The sequence below is a fragment of the Aedes albopictus genome, chromosome 3, assembly GCF_035046485.1.
Source record: "Aedes albopictus strain Foshan chromosome 3, AalbF5, whole genome shotgun sequence".
Classification (NCBI taxonomy): Eukaryota; Metazoa; Arthropoda; class Insecta; order Diptera; family Culicidae; genus Aedes; species Aedes albopictus.
In genome coordinates this window covers 425,611,638-425,631,016 of record NC_085138.1, presented here as the reverse complement: position 1 = coordinate 425,631,016, position 19,379 = coordinate 425,611,638, and the positions used below count along the sequence as shown (strand labels likewise).

General features: G+C 38.1%; 1 protein-coding gene across 2 annotated transcripts in view; it reads left to right on the top strand.

The window, feature by feature from the left end:
* Nucleotides 1-18,850, top strand: part of LOC109410675 (fasciclin-3) — a 45,414-nt gene extending 26,564 nt beyond the window's left edge. Inside the window, exons 2-6 of one of the 2 annotated variants that reach the window (XM_019684213.3) lie at nt 16,962-17,085; nt 17,150-17,694; nt 17,757-17,917; nt 17,987-18,194; nt 18,725-18,850. In XM_019684213.3, the coding sequence (XP_019539758.3) occupies nt 16,962-17,085; nt 17,150-17,694; nt 17,757-17,917; nt 17,987-18,194; nt 18,725-18,726 (1,040 nt within the window). In that variant the 3' untranslated portion in view covers nt 18,727-18,850. Of the gene's footprint in view, nt 1-16,961; nt 17,086-17,149; nt 17,695-17,756; nt 17,918-17,986 lie in introns of both variants that reach the window. The other variant, XM_019684212.3, reaches the window with a different exon arrangement.
* Nucleotides 18,851-19,379: the final 529 nt, after the last annotated feature.

Sequence of the window (19,379 nt, the reverse complement as noted above, 5' to 3'; positions counted from 1 at the left end):
AAGATTGATCTGAGCTATCTTAACCGTAGCCACTACCCAAACTAGGCAAGATTAAACTCTTAACAATCACATCACAAAAAAGAACAGCACCAATAAAGCCAGATCGGTATCGATTTGAGTGCGCCAAAGGCGAGGATGCACAGAATACACTGTGTAGAACGCATAATGCGAAACCATATAGGTGAAAATTTAAACTAATTAATAACATCTAGGTTATGTATGTGTGCCATCAGTAATCTCACGCTCCCATATTCGCCCTATTCGAAAACAAGCGATTACGGCATCGATTGATTCCGTTCTTTTTGTTTCCATGGATGCTCACTTCTAACAAAAAATACAAAAATAAGAAACAAAACAAACAGCGATTCCTTTGTTATTCGTAGTATGAAAATGGGAGCCACATGCTTAATAAGGGAACCAATACCCTCCATAATCCCGCCCTTATTCAGCCTCAAGTATAAGATTAAATAAGGGCAGCTGATTGACTCGGAGAAACACAAGCTCCACCGCGCTATTGCTTCGGTTAGCACAGTAAGGGCAAATACTGTGGAGGGTGGCCTGGTGCTCCACAGGCTCTGTTTGCGATTAGATTTCTATAAGGCGTGCTTATGTGAACTTTCAAGTTCCAAAATTACTTAAAAATGAGGCTGCTGAGAACGCTAACGAGCAACCTCGTACAAGCTGCTTAGCTTATAAAGTACCTTTTTATCTGAACTTTTGGTTACTTGGGCATCTTGAATTTTTGGCCTACATCGTGGTTTCTGATTTTCGCATAAAATTCGGCAACCATTGTAAAGTTTACACAATTCGGTGTATTTCGATGTGTCGCATGATAGAATTTCATTAAGTTTTATATATGACCGGTTCACCGGTGCTGGTCTGGATCACTAAAATGGCCATAACTCCGGAACGCCTTGACCGATCCAGACCATTGCACACTGGGCCAGGAACAGAGATTAGCAAGACAAAACCTCTAGCACATTGGGGTTACGTCCTATCAAGTTGGTGTCTTCGGCAAAGTTGTTGGGTTTTATCTGCGCCTTAAATTGCGCTTGGAATTTGGTTCGTAAAACCGCCGCATAAGAAGCGCTGCAGTGCCAGCTTTTTTATTTTACATCCTAGAGCTTTGGCGTCTTCGGCAAAGTTGTAGAACAGGCAAAAATAAGAAAATTTGTCTCAGACACCGAAACTCTAGCTCTTAAAATAACAAAATTACATTGAATTTTATAAAGGAACGACTTAAATTTGCGCTTTTATTTCATTTTCTTGTTTATATCAGCCTACATGTTTCCATGGCAACCGAAAACAATAACCGCAGTAGTCGAACAAGATCGTTCATTTGAGATTGCATTTTACTCTTGCAACAATCATGCGTTTTGAGGAATAATACATACATTTGTCTAGTTACTTGTCTAGTAGAAATTCCTGTTTTAGTGTATATGAGTGATATAGCGTAATCTGCACCTTCTTGATTTTGCCTGAATGAAACGCATATTGTGTAGGTGAGTTAATTCACTTCTTGGATCTTTTTAAACAGTTAGGACTGCTACCAGACGCTGCCACTCACTTTACGCGCACCGCAAATTCCAGGTTGTCGTGCATATAAATAAGTTTATTTTCAGTATTTGACAAGTCTAAAGAGGAGCCTAAACGAATCCAAAAATAAACTAAATCGGATATACGTTAGCTGAGATATTGTTGTTGGCTTAAAGTGGATGGCAGCGTCTTATATGAGCCCCAACTCTACTTTTGTTTTATCCGTTTTCACGTCAAATCTGCAACAGAAAATAAGAAAGATTTGTCAGATATAAGTTTCCAAATTATTCATTTTACAGTTTTTGTGTGATTTCAAAATAGCAGAATGGCTAAAGGTAGATTTTTTTATATCACTAATATAGAGATTGGTACCCTTTTTCAGCATATGGTTCTCATTTGCATTCTACGAAGAACACGAGGTTGAAGCGCTGTTTGTTTTGTTTCTTATTTTTGTACTTTTTGTTAGAAGTGAGCTGAGCACACAAAAAAAAAACAAAAAGAACGGAATTAATCGGTGCCGTAATCGCTTGTTTTTAAATAGGATAAATTCGGAAGCGTGAGATCACTTATGACGCTTACATCCTAATTATTATATCACAAACAAACAGACGTAACTCTTAGAGGAAATTCATCGAAAACTTTTGCCCGATGTCATTTTTATGAGCACACTGCCACCTGTTGGGAGAACCGAGCGCGACAATGTTGGCCATGATGGATTTCAATTTGACGTTTTGCTAACACGCACACTACTACAAAAAATTGTCTGTAATTTTCGTTTGCATCATTCAGCAACGTGTACACTGGCAAACGTCAAAGCGATCGAACACTAGCGCCTCTTGGGGAACGATCGCGCAAATCAAATGAAATTTGAATTGATCGTTAAATGCATGTGCCATGCTGTTTTTAAGAGTGTTACGTCTGTTTGTGATTATATCAAGCGTAATGCATTTGCTGAGAGATTTCATGAGCATATTTTAAAACATTTCACCATCAGGGCAGTTGATTATAATATTCATATAAGATTCCACCTACATACTTCATCGATAGTTTTATTTTCAAGGAAAATCCGGCAATATTCCGCATGCTAATGCTGCTTACTTTAATCATGAGTTAGAAGTCCCTTTGAGGCAACAAAACTCACGAACGGGTGAACCGATCAGCATGACTCTTGCACGGTTCGATTCGTATTCATGGCGGCTGTGTTTATAAGTAGTAAAATTTAATTTGAAAATCTCGTAAATAAAGATAATAATAATAATAGTAAAATTTAAAACAATAAATTGAAAAAGTATGAAAATTGTGAAATTACTGATTTTTTTTATGATTTGGGAAGAAATTCAACACGATCAAAATAAAACCAATCTAGAGTGCGGTGCTGCAATGACCTCAACAGTTGTCAAACTACCACAACCGGGCAAGACAAAGTGTTCGACTACTGTGATTATTGTTTTCTGTTGCCATGGCAACATGTAGGCAGATAAACAAGAGAATGACATAAAAGTGCAAATTTAAATCATTGGTTTCTACTGATCAATGTAACTTTGTTATTTCAAGAGCTACAATTTTGGTGTCTTCGACAACTTTTCATATTTTGGCCTGTTCTAGAACTTTGCCGAAGACACCAAAGCTCTAGGATGTAAAATAAAGAAGTTAGTACTGCAGCGCCATCTATGCGGCGGGCTTACGAACCAAATTCCAAGCGCAATTTGAGGCGCAGATAAAACCCAACAACTTTGCCGAAGACACCAACTTGATAGGACGTAACCCCAATGTGCTAGAGGTTTTGTCTTGCTAATCTCTGTTCCTGACCCAGTGTGCATTGTTCAATAGCAAACATTGCGGTTAAATTCCAGTTCGATTCGAGCTATAATCTGTAAAATTCGTTCATGGGAAGTACCCTAAAAGTGAGTGAACTTATTTGCGCACAGACATACATACATACATACATACACACATACAGTACAGACATCATCTCTATTCGTCGAACTGAGTATATGTGAATCCGACTCTCCAAGCCTTCTATCGAAAATTTGTTTTTTGAATGAACACTATGGTGTACGAGAAAGGCAAAAGGTGCAATCAAAGGCAGGGTATGGAGGACGTTTTGTACACGGCATATCATTTTGGTTTTCCGATGTATTTTGTTATACTGGTTCGTGAAACACAGGTTGTGGAAGACATTTAGGCATCCTTTTACATATTAACCTTAACGATTAAAGCAGAGTAATGTTCCTTCGAGTTTGCTGTTCAATTTGCCAAACAGCCGAGGCGTTTAAATATACAAATTATTAAACAGGAATGTTAAGTAGAAGTTCACTCGGAACCCGTGCTATACAACAATATTGCAACTCAAATTGTTTTCAATTCCTGTTCGCACCCCCAATAATACGCCTAAATCAATATTGATACTCGCAACAACAACGGCTGACGGTCGTCGCCCGTCGTGAATGCAACTGTCTGATCTCTGTTTATACTGTTCGCGTAAAGGTGAGTTGATTCAAGCGGGATAAACTCCACAGCGAAACCGATACGGGCCGTGAACCGGGCCGAGGAGGTCCTCCAAGGTGACGATGGCGGTGATCTCAGATTCGAGCACCGCGCCGTCAAGCAACATAGTTTGTAGGGGGTGTAATTCTTTTGTTCTTTTGATCGAGGTGTTTGATGAAAGGTGTGTTAGATCACCCCCACATCTGGATTTGATTCTTAATGATATGGGGCTAGATCGCTTGAATGTGACTTGAATATTCATAATGTCTGATCTGATATTGCTTGGTAATGTGTCACACGCTTGTCCGGATCATAAAAAGCGTTCAAGTCGTTCTGAATTATCAAGACTGATGACGGGTAGATTTGATTACAAACGAATGATTATCTGTCAAGAAATAACAATTTTCTACTTCAGAGGCATGCACAATTTTGGATTATTTGCATTTGAATCGCATATGCGCGCGTCAGACAGCCTTTCTCGGCCAAGTATGATAAGATCACCTAACCGACGGTCAGTAGGTGATCTCAAATCAAATTCAAAGCATATGTACGCAAACCACGTTCAAAAAGTAAACAAACATTCGCTCAGCATTTTCAGCAAAAAGGCTGGGACGGCGGCGGCATCACTAAGCTTGGAATTTCGCCGTCGTCGTTTAGTAAATATTTGCTTTCCCTAAGACCTCACCGAGCCACGCGACACGTCCGGCAGCTCAACTGATAATCATCTGCCGGACGTCTGTTGTTGATTTTCTTTTCAAATTATGTTTACAAAGCATTGAACATCGTTCAAAAAATGTTGCGTACATCCATCGTTCGAAGACGTTGATCTTTTTTTAAAATTTGTCCAAAAATCGCCATGATTTGAATAGTGATAAGGCTGGTTCGCCGGTTCGATCACTCCGGTAAGCCATCACGAAGAACGTGACGGAATGTCGAGTTGAGTCGAGTCGATCCCGATAGCAAGAACTTTGCGCATCGGGAATAGTTGGGCGGGCTTGGCGGATGGCGTCATGTCAGCGTGCGGCGCGACATGCTTAAGATTGGAACCTTTTTTTCTCTCTCTGGAATTTCTGAACATTTCAATCGGTTGGCGTCACTGTTAGTCATCTGGCCGTGACTGGCCTCCGCTGGAACGTGATTTGCCCAGTAAATGTCAACATCGTGATGTGCTCTTAAAGATGATAAGAGATAAGTACATTTGTACATTGGAATGATGTGTCATGTTCCGAGAATTTTGCGCCAGGCGAATCTCAAAAACAGTCGGATTGGTCATGGAAGAAATTCATCATGTCGTATGTCATGTAACTTATGCAACATACAGCTTGAAAGCTTTGAAACCTCTATAGATCTCAGGGACACCAGGGCAGCATTTCTGTTTTGTATTTGAAACGTATTCAGAAATTTCTCTTGATATGTTTTCAGAAATGGCTCCAATGATTAGAAAATCCTCCAGAGATGACTGAACAAATTCTACGGGGCATTTTTCAGAGAATCTTTGAAAAATTCCTTCTGACTGGTGTGAAAGTTTTAATGGATTCTTAAAAAAAATCATTCAAAAATTATTCTGCGATTCGTTCAGAAATCCCACTAGGAATCCCAAATTTCTCGAAGATGCTTCCCCCTTAAGAAAATTGTTCAGAAATTCTTCCGGGAGTTTTTCAGTAACTATTAAAAAAAACTTTAGAAATTATTTGCTTCAAAACTTCCCCCAGAAGTTTCCACTGAAGTTCTCCCAGCAGTTTGATATTATTTGAATTCCGGTGATTTAAAAAAACATTCTTCCCCCGGTAATTTTTTAAGGATATTTTTTAAGAAAAACCTTATGATAGATTCTTCTTGAGTCTTCGTATGTTATTTCTCCAGGGGTTTCACCAAGGGCGTAGCCAGAGGGGGACAGATTTTTTTTAATTCGAGCCGACTCAAACTTTATCAATAATTCAAGAGTTCCACAAAAAAATATTAAAAAAAACTATTCTCTAGACTATTCTAATAATTGAGGTTTTTATCCACAATTATCAAACTTTTTTTTTCTTGAAAATCACAGGAAAGTATTTTTTAACAACCGTTTTGTGATGTTTATTCATGGAATACAAAAACATCATGTCAAGTTTCCGGTAGGGAAAAAGAAGGACTTTGTAGAATTATATGCTGCTATAGAGTACGGTTATGTGTTACTGCTACACGAATTTTCACTTGTATGCAATTCAAATAAACATCATGCTAAGAGAATAATACCTGGGATTTCTTTACAAATTCTTTCAAGGGCATTTATTCAGGAACTTCTTCAAGGATTCTTTCAGAAATTCCTCAAGGGACATGTCCAGGAGTTTCTCTTTCGTGAATTCTTCCATGGACATCTTGCAGGGTTCAGTAAGTTATTTTTTCAGGGTTTGTTCCAAGAAATGCTTCAAGAATTCCTCCCACGATTCCTTCAGTTCTTTTACAGATACTTCTGCAAGGATACATCGATGAATTCCTTCAGGAATTTTCCATAGCTTCCTTCAGTGATTGCTCCAGAGAGTTTTTCAAGAAATTCTGTATGGGTTTCACCAGACATTCCTCCAGGAATTTCTCCTGGGATATTTTTAGAACTTCATCCAGTGATTGTTCCAGTGATTCCTCCAGAAATTTTCAGGAGTTCCTTAAATCATTGTTCAAAACATTCTTTTGGTAGTATATCCAAAGATTCCAACAATAATTCGTCCAAAAATTATTGCAGACATGGATGCCTTCATATTTTTTCCCACAGAAATTCTTCCAGGAATTTGTTAAGAAAGCTTTCCTGGAATTTCCTAAGGAATTCATCATGGGATTGCTTTCGGGATTCCTCCAGGTTTTTCTTCAAGCATTCCTCCAAGGATTTACCCGGGAATATCTTCTGTGTTTCTTTCAGAAACAACTCCAGGAATTATTTAAAAAAATCCTCCAAGGGTTCCCCCAGGAACACTTTTTAGAATTCCTTCAGGAGTTCTTCTTGGAATTCTTTTAGGATCTCCTCCAAAAAAATAATGCAATACTTCCTCCAGGAACTGTTTAAGAATTCTCCAGGATTTTTCCTGGGGTTTCTTCAGGAACTGCTACAGGGATTCCCCAAGGAGTTCTTCCACGAACTCTCCTTAGAATTCTTTCAGGATTTCATCTGCAATTTCTTCAGAAATTTTTACTGGGATTTCTCCATGAATTTCTTCAGAGGTTCCTCTAAGAATTATTCCAGAGATCCTCTGAGAATTGTTGCAGTGATTCCCCTAAAAGTTATTCAAGGATTAATTCTTCTAGTGACTCCTCCAGGATTATTTCTAGAGATTCCTCCGTTAATCTCTACGGGTATTCTTCTAGGATATCCTCCAGGGATTCCTCCAAGAATTTCTGCAGGGCTTAACTCAGTACTTCCTTCTGTTATTCTTTCTAGAACAACTTATTTTAAACATCCTCCAAAGATTCTCCCACGAACTCTTTTTAGGGTACCTCTAGCAATTCCTCTTTGTATATTTTAAGGAACTTTTATAAAAATTGATTCAGTACTTCCTCCAGGAACTGCTTAGGGATTCACTTAGTAATTTCTCTTGAAATTTCTTCCAGGATTCCTCCCGAATTTGTTTAAGAACTCCATCTGCGATTCCTTAAGGAACTATTGCTGGTATTCCTATACAAATGCCCTAAGAGATTCATCCACGAACTTCTTCAAGAATTCCTCTAGGAATTACTCCAGGAAATTCTTCAGGGATTCCTTCAGAAATTATTCCAGGATTTTTTCTAGGAATACCTTGTGATTTTTCCAGGGATTTCTTTAGAAATTCGTTCGAGGATTTCTATAGGAATTCCTCCAGAGATTTCTCTAGATATCCCTCTGGGAATCTCTAAGGCGATTTTTTCAGAAATTTCTCCCAGAGCTCCACTAGAGAATCCCCCAGAGATTCATCCAGAAATTGTTGAAGGAATTCCTACAGAGATTCCCCCTAGAATTCCTTCAAGGATTCCGCCAGCAATTCCCAAAGAAGAACTTCCAGCAATTCCTACAGGATAATTTTTAAGAATTTCTCCAAGAACTATTCCAGCAAATTCTCCAGGAATTACCCCAAGAATTTCTTCAGGAATTCCTCCAGCAATTCAGAAATTATGTCAACAATTTCTCCAGGAATTTGTCCAGAAATTCTTCTGGAAATTTTTTCAGAAATTCTTCCAGGAAATTCTCTAGGAATACCCTCAGGAATTTTCAGGGATGCTTTCAAGAAATCCTCCGAAGATTCCTCCAGGATATCCCCCAGAAGTTCCTCTAAAGATTCTTCCTGGAAATCCTCTAGGAATTTCTTCATAAATTCTTCCAGGAATACCATCAGTATTTTTTTCTGGGATTCTCCCAGGGACTTCTTTACAAACTAGTTCCAGGATTATTCCAAGGATTTCTTCAGGAATTCCTTCGAGGATTTATCTAAGAATTCCTTCAGAAATTCCGCTAGAAATTCCTCCAGGATTTTCTCAAGGGTTTTTTCAGAAATAGAAATATAATAGAATAGTAATAGAAATCTCCCAGAATTTCTTTACAAATTCATCCAGTAATTCTTCCGAGAAATTCTCTTTGAGATTCCTCTAGATATTCCCAAAGAAATACCTCTAGTTATTCTTCCAGGTTTTCCTCCAGGATTTTATCTAGGATTTTTTTCAGAAATGACCCCAGTAATTTCATCAGGAACTCCCCCAGGAATTTATCTAAGAATTTCTCCTGCACATCTTTCAGAAATTATGTCAGCAATTCCTCTAGGTATTTCTCCATGAATTTCTCCCGAGAATCCATCAGGAATTGCTTAAGATTCCTCCAGAGATTTCTCCATGAATAATCTCTTCAGGAAATTCTTTGAAGATTCCTTCTGGAAATCCTCCAGAAGTTTCTCCAAGGATTTTTCTTGGAAATCCTCTAGGGATTTCTTCGGAATATTCTCCAGGAATTCCTTCAGGAATTTTTCTGGGATTCCTCCAGGTATTCCACCAGGGATTCCTCCAGAGATTCCTCCAGGGATATCTCTCAAATTTCTTCAAGGATACCCCCAGGGATTCCTTCAAGAATTCCTTCGAGAATTTCTCCAGGAACTCCACCAGCAATTCCACTAGACATTCCTCCAGGAATTTCTCAAGGGATTCTTTCAGAAATAGAAAAATAACAGAAATCTCTCAAAATTCTTCTGGAGATTCCTCTAGATTTTCATCCAGTAATTCTTCCAAGAATTCCTCTAGAGATTCCTCCAGAAATTTCCACATTTATTCCTCCGGGATGTTATCTTGGAATTTCCCCAGGAACTTCTTCAGGAATTCCTTCCGGAATGCTCCTGGCATCCTTCAAGAATTATGCTAGCAACTCATCCAGGAATTTCTCCTTGAAATCCTCTTGGGAGAGATTCTTCCAGGAAATTCTCCAGGAATATTTTGAGGAAATTTTAAGGGATTCCTCCAGACATTCCTCCAGGAATTGCTTCAGGGATTTCAGCACGAATTTTTCGAGGGATATTCCCAGAGATTGCACCAAGGAGTCCTCCAGAAATTCCTGCAAGGGTTCTTTCAGGAAATCATCCTGGAATTTCTCAAGGGATTTTTTAGAAATTTCTCCAGCAATTCCTCTTAGAATTCCTCTGGAGATTTCTCCGGAATTCTCGTAGGGATTGCTCCAAGAATTCACTGAAAAAAATGCTCAAGGAAGTTCTCCAGGAATTCCTGCTGGGTCTCATCTAAGAATTCCTCCAGGAATTACTAGGATTTCTTCTAGAATTTCCTCATGAGATCTCTTCAAAAATTTCACTAGGTATTCCTTCCATAATTTATCCAGGAATTCGTACAGGTTAATTTTCTGAAATTCTTACAGGATATCCTGCCTACATTCTTCATTCTTTGAGAAATTTTGTCAGGGTAAGATGTTAAGAAATTTTGGTAGATGGTAGATGGTAAGAAATTTTGAAGGGTTAAGATGTATCATAAAAACCATAAATCGCTCTAACTCTGATTTTTTCCAGCAATTCATTCAAAAAACCTTCCAGGTATTTTATAAAAGAGTTTCTCCAAGAATTCATCCTAACATATCTGAAGAGGTTCTTCCGAAAACTCCTCATTTGATTTCTTAGGGAATGGTTCTTGTATTCCTTCAGATATTCATCCAGGAATCCTTTCAAGAATTCTCGCAGTGATTTGTTCAGGAGTTTTACTTAAGATTTCTTCAAAAAACCTTTCAGTAGTTCATTGATAAAATCCTTTAAATTTATTGGTCTTTTATTTAATTATAGGAATTTCACAAGTGTTATTCGTTCTGATTTTTTTTTTGAAATATCTTCACAGACTTTTTCAGTATTTCAATAATAGCTTCAGAGTATTTTCTTTGGAAAAAAAGTTCCATTCATGTTTTTAATTTATTGAGGATTCCTGCCAAATATCCTCCAAATTCTTTCAGAAATTTTGGCATAGATTCTTCCAGAAATTGCTCTAGCGGTTTCTTCAGAGATTGCTCCAGAAAATTTTTCAATAAATTTCTGCGAGTTTTCATATTTTTGTACATTTATTCGGCACAAATTTTAGATAAGCGCAATTCCAACAAATCAAGATTCGCAAAAAACCTTCAAAATCGGCTCCAAAAGGTTAAGATGGCATTGCTGAATCCATTTTGAAGGAGGCGTACCAGCATAGGGGCACTTAAATTTGGGAACCTTGAGTATCCAGGAGTTGGGATTATTCTCATATTATTAACAACTGTTTTCCCAGATTTCTTCCGGGTTTTCTGAGATCTGAAGTTTATCAAAACTTTTCTGAGATTCCTCTGGATGTTTTTTTTTAAGTATGCTAGTTTTTCAAAAATATTTTTCTCTTGAATTTTCTTTTAGAATTTCTTGCTGTAACCTTTCTGGGATGTCTTTGCCGGAGTTTATCCTAGAAGTTATTAACAACCGAAATCCCAAACGAAATGGCTGAAATTATTGTCAAAGAATTACCAAAAATTATTGAAAAAAATCGAAAGTATTTCCAAAAAATAGTGATAGATGAAAAATTTAAAAAGAATATAGATATTATTGAGGGATTTTTTGTTTATTGACGAAAATCTCGAAGGAATTTTAAAACAAATTGCTGAAATGCATTTCAACTGAATTCCGAAAAAAAATCGATGTAATTACCATAAGTTTTATCGAGAAAAACGCAAAAAATTAGAAATCATTTGCTGACGGAAATCTTAAAAAAGTTTCGAACTAAATTGAAGAAATAAATATCAGTTGAACTCAAACCAGGCTACCGAAGAAATTACAAAAAAATGCTGAGTAAAAAAATCCTTAGAAATTTCCAAAGAAATTCCTAAATATTTTGCCGAAGAAAATTATCAAAAAGATTTTCCAAGTAAAATGCAAAAGTCAATTTGAACTGGATTTTCAACAAAATCTTCGAAAAATTAACAAAAAAATGAAGAAATGCTGAAAAAATCGAAGAAATCTACGACAGAATTGCTGTAACTTTCCAAGAGAGAACTTTTAAATTAACTAAGACAATTTCAACCGAATTTTCATCCAAATTGCCGGAGGAGTATTCAAAAAAGCTATCGAAAAAAAACTCATTCAATCAGCAACGAAACTTCCAATGTGTTTGTCGAAGGATATCTCAAAGGAATGCAGCGGACCTGTTGTGATGATCAAAGCCCTATCACGCCGAGGACCTGGGGTCGAATCCCATTCCCGACATACTCACAAAATTGTGAGTTCTTCCTTCGGAAGGGAAGTAAAGCCAAGGGTCCCGAGATAAACTGGCCCCGAATCAAAAATCTGGTTAATAAAATAAAAAAAAAATAGTTCAAAGGAATTTCCAAATGTATTCCCGAAGTCATTTTAAACTGAACTCCCAACGAAATAGTCAAAGCAATTATCAAACAATTTGCCGTAAGTTTAAAAAAAAAAGTTTCGCAGGATTTTACAAATAGTTTTCCGATGAAATGTTTTAAAAATATTCCCAAAAAATCTCAGAAATGTCTTAATTAATTACGTAGCCAATTTTTTGGGAATTCTCAAAAAACTGGCAAAACAAATTTCATACAAATCTAAAAGACAAAAAAAAACTTCCCACAAATGTCCGATAGAATGCATAAATGATTTGCCGAAGTTAATTTCAACAGAATTTTCAACGAAATTTTCAAAGAAACTGCCAAATGAACCTTCGAAGTACTTGCTGAAGAAGTTCTTGAATAATTTGCATAATATGGAAGAAAGTGTCGAAGAAATATCATAAAAGAAACAAAATTCTCAAAAAAAAAAACGTTTGGCAACTTTGCTAGAAAAATTACCAAATGAAATGCTCAGGAGCTTGTCGAAGAGTCTCCTTAAATAAAGCCAAGGGAAATTCCAAATAAACTGTTTGAGGGATTCCAAAAGAAATTATCGAAGAAATTTTCAAACCCATTTCCGAGGGAACTGCTTATAACAATTTTGTTGACACTTCAGAAGAAATTGACAAAGTAATTTCTAAAAAAAATCAACAATGGAGCCTCTCAAAATATTGACGAAGGGATCCCAGAATAACTTCCTGGGAATAGATGCTGAATAAATCGACGAAGAAATTTCCAAAATATTGACCGAAATAATTTTTGGAAGAGAACTTCCATAAAAAATGACGAATAAGTGCAGCAACATATTTCCGAAGGAATTTTCGAACAAATTCTTAAAGGAATTCCAAAAGAATTTTAAGACATTTTTGAAGAAGTTTCCTAGGAAATTGCGAAAAAAAACTAACAAAGGAAACATAAAGTAATTGCTGGAAGCACACAAATACTGCCAAAAGAATTTCTAAAGCAATGATTTAAAGAAGGAAACTTTCAAAAGAAATTCTCATTGGGATTTTCAAAGCGATTGCTCAAGCGAACTTTCCAAGTTATATGATAAAATATGTTTTCAAAGTTATGTGACAGAAGAATTTATGAAGTTAATGGCATAGCAAAATTCATAAGAAGCAACAAAAAAAACCTCAATATATTAGGGTTAATAGTAAATGGATGAGAAACTCCCCAAGGAATTTTCGAATATTTTTTTTTTATCTGTATTAACGAGATTTTTAGCCCTAGGCTAGGTCATCTCGGGACCCACGCTTTACTTCCCTTCCGAAGGAAGAACTCACATTTTGTGAGGTTGTCGGGAGTGGGATTCGATCCCAGGTCCTCGGCGTGATAGTCAAGTGTTCTAACCATCACACCAGATCCGAATAAATTGCTAAAGCAATAAATGACAAATTAAATAAAATTGAAACAAAAATAAAAAAAAAACTTTAAGAAGTTTATTAAACTAACTTTTGCTAAAAAAAATTACGAATGAACTGTTGCATTAACTTCCATAAGAAATTTCCAAAAGAATACCCGATGGAATTTCTAATAAAATTTCTGGATTAACTTGTAAAACTTGAGACAAATAATGAAAAAAAAAAGAAATTTTCCGAAAGAATTCGTTCTGCATCGCGCTCATCGACTGCGATTGCTGCAATTTCTTCCGAAGTTTCTCTCACAATTAATTTCAGAGGTTTCACAGGATTTTTTCCGGTGTTTCACCAGAGATTTGTCTAGGAATTTCTCCAAGGATTTATCTAGAGATTTCTGTGGATATTCCTGGAGTTTCTCAAGGAGTTTCACCGAGGATTTATCTTAAAGTTTCTCTCAAAATTTCCGCAGATGTTCCCGCAGGTACTTATAAAATAGAATTTGAAGGACAATTATACTATACAATCTCATTAATCTTTGAAGCCGGAATTTTTCCAAGTGTTATTATGGAGTTTTTTTTTACGTATTTCTGTAGTTTTGGTGCCCAATAGTATAAAAAAGGTAGAATATTATGCAGAATAATTTTTCCGGACATCCTAGGTCATCCAAACTGTTCTTGAGTTTAGATCCTTAAGTCTATGGGTGTAACGGTAACTTCTTTCATTATACAAAGCTTCAATTTGTAATCTATCATGTCCAGTAAGTCTTCAGAAGGTTCAATAGAGAGTATAAGGTCAGTCGGGTTATCCTAGGTCATCCAAACTGTTCTTGAGTTTGGATCCGAAAGTCTACAGGTGTAACGGTAACTTCTTTCATTATACAAAGCTACGACTTGTGATCCATCATGTCCAGTAAGTCTTCTGAAAGTTCAATGGAGAGTATTTCATCAGTCGGGATATCCTAGGCCATCCAAACCGTTCTTGAGTTTAGATCCTATAGTCTACGGGTGTAACTGTAGCTTCTTTCATTATACAAAGCTGTGGTTTGTAACCTATCATGTCCAGTAAGTCTTATGGAAACTCAATAGACAGTATCAGCTCAGTCGGGATATCCTAGGTCATCCAAACTGTTCTTGAGTTTAGATCCTAAAGTCTACGAGTGTAATGGTAGTTTCTTTCATTATACAAAGCTACGATTTATAATCTATCATGTCCAGTCAGTCTTCTGAAAGTTCAATAGAGAGTATCAGCTCAGTCGGGATATCCTAGGTCATCCAACCTATTCTTGAGTTTAGATCCTATAGTATACGGGTGTAACGGTAACTTTTTTCATTATTCAAAGCTCCGATTTGTAATCTATCATGTCCAGTAAGTCTACTGAAAGCTCATTAGACATCATAAGATCAGCTGGGGCCATCCAAACTATTTTGGTGTTTATTATCTAGCATCTACAGCAATTGAAGCTTCTTTTTTGGCTATAAAGAGTTATGTTGTATAATCTATTATACTTACTGGAGCTCACAGAATACATCCAGAGACTATGACATATTAGTACTTCGGGATAATCAGAATCGTACACACTGTCCTGCAATATATTACATGAAGTCCACGTAGTAAAACCTTATTTTTACTGTTTCGAGTTACACAACATTACCAACCGTTATGATTGTGTTCAATTTATTTATTAAGGGTTAACAAGAATAAATTTAAAAATTATAATCTGGTTGCTTCAGTTGCTCCAGGTTATACTGAGGCGGCTGTAGGTACCGTACGTCGTTAATCACAGAGTTTTTGACGCATTTTTATCATCGCCAGGTAGTGGTCAGAGTCGATGTAAGCGCCACGATAGGTCCTGACGTCGATAATATCGCAGAAGTCCGTGTGCTGTGGTGATCACAAATTGTAACGATAAGGGTGATTGTGCTGAATGTAGGTGCTACGTGTGGCCAGACCATGTTCTAAAGTTGCTCGTAACCCGGCGGTGCCACGCGGAGATAGGAATCGGAGTTGCATGGGAGAAGGCTGAAGGGCTTTACAAGACGTCCAAGTCGTATTGGCATCCTTTACCGTGATTATATCTCTTAGAAGCTCGATAGAGTCATGAGCGGAGAATCATGTCTGTTGACCAACAGAGAATATATGCAATAAAGATAAAGAGCATGGAACTATTTGGGCATGAAGTCGTACTTTGGGAACTTTCTGTTAAAATTTAGTCAATCTCATTGCATATTACTTATTGGCTTGATTTTTTTTATTCATAGCTGGATAGCGTACACAGTAAAAAAATGTTACAGCATATAACCTGTAACAAAAGTTGGTATTATAACGGTTTGGTAATATAACGTTACTATCTAAAACAAAATCACCGCGATTGATTATGAAACTTGTAAAATGTAATGAGCAATTGTATTCCTAGTTTGAAAATAGCGGCGCAGCCGAAATTTTTTTCGTCGCAAAGCGCTTTATTCTGAAAATTTGTTCCACAAATTTTGGCGGGGGGGGGGTGGTTTAACCATTACACCCCCCCCCCCGTGGCTACGCCAGTGACTCAGTATGTCGGATATAGTTGATGTTACGAGTATAGTTCTGAACTCCATGATAGTTTGGCTGACCTGGAATATTTCCATAGTGTCTCTAAATAACTTTTAAGATTTCAAGAGCTTCACGCATATCAGCAGATTATGCTATGCTATAATTTATGGCGAAAACACAAAGTTTTTCTTGTAGATTTGAGGGACTCCATTTTAGAACAGTTTGCCCGACCCCGAATGTCCTAAAGGTTAATAATAAAAAGTAGCCTTCAGATTGGTCCAGTAACCACAGATAAATATGCAACGTTACTTAGTATTGCAGATATGGCTGTTGTTACGAATGTAGACCTGAAGTTCTGAACTCCAAGCTAGTTTGACTGACCTGAAATATCCCTATAGTGTCTTTAAATGACATTTGAGATTTTAAGAGCTTCAGGGATCCCAGCAAATAATGCAATACTATTATTTGTGGTGAAAACACATAGAGTTATTCTTGTAGATTTGAAGGACTTCATTATAGAACAGTTTGGACAACCCTGAATGTCCCAAAGGGTTATAATAAAAAAAAGTAGACTTCAGACTGCTTCAGTAACCGCGGTTGATTATGCAGCGTTACGCAGTATTCCACATGTGGCTTTTGTTACGAGTGTAGACCTGAAGTTCTGAAGGTAGTTTGGCTGACCTGGAATATCCCTATAGTGTCTCTAAATGTCATTGTAGATGTCAAGCGCTTCACGGATCACAGTAGGTTATGCAATGCTATTACTTGAGGCGAAAATACATAAAATTATCCTTGTAGATTTGAAGGACTTCACTTTAGGACAATTTGTAACACCTAGAACATCCCAGAATATAAAACATCTCTTGATATTCTTGACCAAGGGTTAATGAATACATATAAACGTAACCCATATCCAAGTTCAGCTTTTAGAACAACTGGTACGTCAATTATTTCGTTGTCAATGAAGTCTCAAATACAAATATTCCCATTTTTCTTTAATAGAAGACTCAATTTGCAACAACTTTGCCGAAGACAGTATTCTGTTTTGCTGCAAATAGGCCATGAGGCGTTAGGCGGGGTACAAGAATAAAATCGATTGCTTTTGGTCGATGCTTACATAAACGGGAATTGGATGAAAGCCTTTTTTATTACACAACCCCAACATCACTGAATTCATCTGATCAATACCCATTTCTCGGTATTATTTACAGTAACCACCAGTACGCTCGTTGCCTCCCAAGGAATTGAAGCGATCCCGCCAAAAATATATGCAAAGCTCCCTTCCAGTAACGTACCACTCCTTTGTCGTAGCAACAAACCCGCAACCAGCTGCAGGTGAGTCACCCAGTCTATCTCTCCCTTGATCCCATGATCTAATGCGGAATTTCCACCTTTTCAGTGTCAGAATACCCGGCTACTCCAGTACCTACGACGTCCACGCGCTTCCCAATGGAATTGAATACTACGGGGATAGTTTACAGCGGGGCGAGTGTGGAATCCTGTTCAGCTCGCTCAGGTCGACTAACTTGGGCAAGTTCCAGTGTAACATGACCATCGGCGGAGAGGTATTTGAACAATCGATCGTTATCGAAGCCGCCCTGAGTCCGGAACCAACGGATCTGTCGATCGGCGAGGACACCATTGTCGAACAGGGAGCTTTTGCACCCAACCAAACCTTGAGGGTAACCTGCAGCTCCAGAAATGCCAACCCCGCTTCCAATCTGACGTGGCTCTTGGACGATGATCCCATTGATCCTTCCTATCTTGGACCCGTGGAAACCAGCGAAAACGTAGACTCAAAAGGAAGAAATCTGGTATCTGTATCGCAGCAGTTGAACTACTACATCACCTTGAAAGACCACGGAAGGAAGATCGTTTGTAGGGCGGAGCACTTTGCAATACAGAAAGGTTTCTTCCGAGGATTCCTGCCGTTGAACTTCCGCTGTAAGAACATTTCAATGGTTCACCCAGCTTTCGAACTAATTCAACAACTTTCTCTCCATCAGTTATTCCGGAACCATCGCCGACAATCAACATCGGTGAGACTTTTATCAACGTCACGATCAAGGCCCATCCACGTCCTGCCACGTCTTGGACGATCAACGATATGACGATCGCTGAAGGCCAAAGTCTGGGAGCGTACCAAGCCTACTACCCGAAAGATTTGGTAAGATCTGAAAACAATTTTAAACAATTAACAGTCGTTATCGTTAACACACTCTCCCCCGCAAAACAGGGTTTCGGCAACTATCTAGTCCTGCTGAGGATCAACGACGACCAGGGAAACCGGACGGATACCATCACGATGACCGCCAGCAACGAGCTGGGAACGCGGGATTACGTGATCAGAGCGCAGGAGATCGAACCAACGGCACCCGGCCGGGGGAACCGAGTGTTCTTTCTGATCAGCTTGTGGACCTACGTGTGCTCTGTGATAGTGACTTGTGTGTTGAGAAGAATGCCATAAGCCGAACAGTTCCTTCACTGCGAAAGCCGAAAGATGTTTAATTGCTCCTTCCTGCACGGCGCGAAGATCGGCTTTGCTCGTCGGTTGAGCTGAAGGGGCTCAACCCGCGAGCACAGCAGGGCTCATTTCGTCGCAGGAGGATTCAGTATTAATATGATAGTGTTTCCTACCCGAGAATGAAGAATGATTTTTTTTTTTCGTTCGTCGAGAAGTTATCTCGAAATATGTTAAGAACGGAACCAAAGTTAACTTTCTATGTTGAACGTGATCTCTAAGTAACGTGATTTGAAGTTTAATCGAGAGCGTCGATCCAATGAATAGCGAGGAAATTGAATTGCATTTAAAGCGCGGTGTTTATCTGAATTTTCCAGGTTCTGTTAAATTTAAGAATAAAATAATAGTTCGGGAATTGGAAACACTACCAAAAAGAATAACTTCATCAACTATAAGCGTGACCAGAAATGTTACTTCATCGTTTATACAATTTTCTTCATCTTTTTTTTCTAGAAACAAGCATAAGTGAACCCTAGTGTTAGATATTTATTTATTGAAAGTAGAATTTAACAGTGTCGACAAATCCGAGGCAGCCAATAAAGATTTCATTTGCTTTCAAATGAGGAAAGCAGCCGTACACATTCTGAGTTTATTGCTTTTGCTGAGAGAAAGTTTCCTTCCAATTTGTGGGCATAAAAATGTATACTAATTTATCATCCATTTTTTCTTACGATGACAAGCTCCACTAAAATGATGATGATATGGAATCTGCAGGGGTCTCCAGTTAGCCTAGTGGTTAAGGCTATGTATCACCAATCCGGAGATGGCGGGTTCGATTCCCGTTCCGGTCGGGAAAATTTTCTCGACTCCCTGAGCATAGTGTATCATTGTACTTGCCGCACAATATACAAATTCATGCAATGGCAGGCAAAAAAAGCCCTTCAATTAATAACTGTGGAAGTGCTCAAAGAACACTAAGTTGAAGCGAGGCAGGCCAAGTCCCAGTGGGGATGTAGAGCCATAAACAAGAAGAAGAAGTGAAACCTTCAAGGGTGTTGCCCCCTTACCCACGGGCGTTTCAGAGGGTTCAGGGGTTCCAGGGCGCCCCAGAAACATATCAAAGAGCCCCAGAAAGGGGCGTTTTAGGGTTTCCAATCCCAAGTAACAT